General features: G+C 34.1%; 1 protein-coding gene across 1 annotated transcript; it reads left to right on the top strand.

Annotated features, from left to right (window-relative positions):
- The first annotated feature begins 1,271 nt into the window (after positions 1-1,271).
- On the top strand, positions 1,272-3,077 carry LOC107006094 (BTB/POZ and TAZ domain-containing protein 3-like). The gene is made up of 3 exons (XM_015204735.2): positions 1,272-1,616; positions 1,745-1,875; positions 2,640-3,077. The coding sequence occupies exons 1-3, from the start codon at positions 1,272-1,274 to the stop codon at positions 2,953-2,955; spliced, it is 792 nt and encodes a 263-aa protein (XP_015060221.1). The 3' UTR covers positions 2,956-3,077.
- The last annotated feature ends 1,268 nt before the right edge of the window (positions 3,078-4,345 follow it).

The following is a 4,345-nucleotide window of genomic DNA, read 5'->3' as shown; positions in this document are numbered from 1 at the left end:
TATACATAAATTAGTTCCATCGGAGAAGGAATGGTTGGATTGTGATCCTATTTTTTCCCTGCATTTCTTCACAACATTCGAATTCGTGATCTTTCGCATTTACCGATTGATTTTTCACATTAGTTGGATCATCTGTATATTCATTGAATTATCACCCGAGCTCTCATTTGAATTATCACCCAAGCTCTCCTTTGAATGATCACCCAATTTTTCATTTCCAATCGAATCATTGTCGCTGTTAAATGAATTTGTTGGTACAATTGGAGACCTTGCATTGACGTTTATCCTCAATGTAGGCCTAGAGACATCAATATCAATATCAATATCTAATATGTACAAGCTCACGTGCCTATCATTTTGTATGAATGTGGGATGTATTTTTCTTCTCCCATTCATTTGATAGCTAATCACGAAGTCATTTGGCTCGCAAATTAAGTCACCGACTTCAATTACGCTTGCAATCATATCGTCATATGAATCATTATGACACAATGCAGTGGGCACTATCGTCTTATTAAAAGATTTTCAATTCCAGCTTTTGGGCGTCTCCTCCCATACTTCCATATAATCACCATTCAGTTGCTTCTTGTGGGTATACCACATATAATTTGGACCATATACCCATACTCCATATACCCATATAATCTCATTCAGTCGCTTCTCCTCCCATACTTCCATACAAGAACCATGATGTCATTAATAATGGGTATACCACAAATTATTCAAGACTTTTGTCTTAATGTTCAATTAAGTTTGGAGAGTGGCTATTTTGCCAACTCTCCCTACTAGGGATATGGGTGAAGATGAGGTATGTTGGAGGGTGGAAATAACACAATCAATATAGCATGCCACTTGTAGAATTTGTTCTCTTCTTTCCTTGAGTAATTCTTATTTTTCTAAAGATTTTCTTTTTTTGACCAAAAACAATAAGAAAATAGGAAAATATTTTCAACCATAATAAGCACACTATTTGTAGCCCTTATGCTATCCAATGATTCTTAATGTTCATTAGTATTGTAAGTTTATAATAATGGTTATTCCATTCCATTCCCTTAATATGTTTGAAATTTTCAAAAAAGGAATATTAGTCCTTTACTACTCTGCAAGTAGATGCTTACCTTTTGATTGTTGATTTGGGTTATTCAACTGCATTTCGTATTGTTATATTTATTCTCAGGCATAAGTTACAAGTCTTAAATTTTCAATTTCGCATTATTTAGGTGGTCGTGACATTTTGTTATCGTTAACTAATTAGTTTGATCTGATAGTTGATGACATCGCCTGAAATTGATTATCCCAGGTTATCCTCGGCTCCTGAATCTTTTGGTGAATGCTTTAACATACGAATAGAAGGAGAAGAGTCGAAACACACTTTGGATTCTCATGAAGATCGAAAGTCTTCAGTTTATAATGCATGTAATATCCCAAAGCCTCCACCTCCTCCTAGTAAAATCTATTCGAAATCCATTACTCATGATAGAGGACATGGTAAGTCTTATCGTGTCCCTAAAGAAACTCGAGATACATGGGACAAATTTTTTAAAGATGGATATGGAGCAGATGTACATATAAGTACCGATAATGGATCATTTATTCTTGCTCATTCTACTCTTTTGGTCAGTACTATTTTCGTCTTCATTTATAATACTTGCAAACGTGAATGTAGAATTACTTGTTATTCATATATGCATAACGAGCCATAATAAAGTTGCTACATCACACTTTTCCCTTGTGTTGTCCATAGAAGATTGCCTCGCCGATACTGGGTAATCTTGTACAACAATCCAAAGTAAAAAATGGTATCAGATGCATAAAAATTCTTAGGTTTCCCCATGATGCTGTGTTTATATTCATTTGTTTCCTCTACTCAGCCTGGTATGCCAAACGTTTTTCCTTGTGTTTACCTAAGTATCTATTGACGTTTAACGTTTGCATCTTTTCAAATTGGATTGATTATATTACACACACAATTCACATCTGTGTTTCATACTTTCTGTTAATAGAATCGACAAGGCCACGAAAGGCTTTTCCACCACATTGTAATGGTGGTGAGCTAGTCTGCCATGGCCTTGTTGATGCATTTTCTAACACAAGGAAATACACGATATAATAGTAAAAGTTTTTGTTACGTTTTGCCCATCATCTGTAAATTTTATTTTTCTTTTGAAGGAAATTCAAAATATTACTGTAATTGCTTTTACTTTTTCTGAAAGGAAAACATCATTTTCTTTCCTATCCGGGTTATTCTTTTCCTTATAGAAAAAGTTTAAAACTCTATAAATTTGAACTACCTCTTCTCATACCAAAACAGAATAACTGCATCCACAACGTAAGAGTTTTATTTAGGGGGTTTTTATACTTTTCTTTTATATTAGGTTTTCATATGTAGGCCAATTTTTCAAATCTTATAATAATATATGCTTTTTAGCTTAGTTCTTTGTCATCCGATTTATCGGGTGTATAATTTGCAATTATAAACTTCTGCATGACGCTCTGATTACTTTCGAACCCAAGAGTTTTGATATCTTAAAGTGGTTCAAAGTATTTGCAAATTTCAAGACTAAGTTACACAATTTCCTTTGGTTGTTCAGCTACAATGGATACTTGAAATTTATCTCACCTTGTTTGTCCTACTGCAGTTATGGAGAAAGACAAATGAAGAAGTTTGTTCTTCCTTTGTTAGTCTTATCACATTCTTATTCGGTACCATCACTTAGAAGAGTCTGCACACGCCTTTTCGAGCAGGATCGGTTGAACCCTGATAATGTGATAGATGGGCTTCAGTTGGGAAGGAACTGTGATGCACCACGACTTATAGTGGTTTGTATTCGTATGATAGTGAGGAACTTCATAACCATATCATCCTCCGAGGGATGGGAAGTGATGAGACGTACTAGCCCTACGCTTGAACAAGAACTTCTACAATATGTTTATGATGCAGATTCAATAACATAGTAGCTAGCTAACACTTCGTGTTTCAGAGAATGTTACAACTTCCATGAAGTATTAGTAACAATGACTATCTTTCTAGAACCTATATGCAGACTGTTTAGTATAGAAACATTTGCTTCTACATGGTAATTGTAACTCTTTACTTTTGAAGCATTTGTTATGTCTCAATTGTCCCTCATTGGATTAAATCAATACCTATTTCGAAGGATTCATTTGTTCGTACTTAATGAAGCTTCAAGTTTTAATGATTCAGACATTTTACCATTAAGTACATTTGTTTTAATTAAAGTTTAAGAATTTAATTGTTCTGAATAGGTTTCAATTATTAAGATCTGAACATAGTCTTAATATCAATAAGAATCTAGAACACAGTCTTAATAGAGGTATTCTTGTGTGAATAATATTCATTATTACTCTATCCACAATCACCAGCCACCACCACTAATCACCTCCACCATCACTACTACCATTGTCAACCACCATTACCATTATCTACCATCAACCACATCTGACATCACAACCATCACTATTGCTATTCACTGCTACCAACTCCCTACTTTCATCATTATATATTCATTGCCGCCGCCGTCCCCATCTTTGTAGCCGATGTCACCTCCACCACCGCTATCAACAAACTCAGTCATCATAGCTAGTATAGCCACCAACTACCACCATGCATTTTTTGTCATCACCATATCACTATATCCACCACTACTATCAACCACTAACACAATTGAGGCCAATCTCTACTACCAATAACTACCATCATCATAGCTATCACCATCATCAATTATCACAAACACATTATAAACCATCACACGTTCTTCAACACCACCACACATTCTTCAGTCACCACCATTAACACCACCAACTACTAACATAAATCAAGTTAACCATTAAAACCACCACCAACACTACCGATCACCATTATTATGACAATCTCCACTTCAATTAATACATCTATCAACATCATCATTACTAGTCATTAACAACAACTATTACCATCACCACCTTTATTACAAAGTATCTCCACCATCACTAAAAAACATAAGTGTTTTTTTTTATCAAATAGTGATTTAATTTTATTAATTTTAGTATTTAATTATTTTATTTGAGTTATATATTTTTTATGTACATATAGATAAATTATGTACATTCTATGTTGAAAAATAAATAGTTTTAATAATTCAGTGTTCATATATAGAGACAATATCTCGATCATTCAAATGTGCATTTAGATACGACTAAATATTTTTAATGAAAACAAATGAGGCCTAAGTGTGGTATGAGTATATGTCAAGGTTCCCAAGTAATTACAGAGGTCCTCATAAATTTTTTGGAGTGCTCCAGACGCCTGATCATGGGCTAATACACAAGAAAAATCGGGGAATTT

The sequence above is a fragment of the Solanum pennellii genome, chromosome 12, assembly GCF_001406875.1.
Source record: "Solanum pennellii chromosome 12, SPENNV200".
Classification (NCBI taxonomy): Eukaryota; Viridiplantae; Streptophyta; class Magnoliopsida; order Solanales; family Solanaceae; genus Solanum; species Solanum pennellii.
Note: the sequence above shows the minus strand (reverse complement) of the source record. Positions and strands in the feature narration are given on the sequence as shown.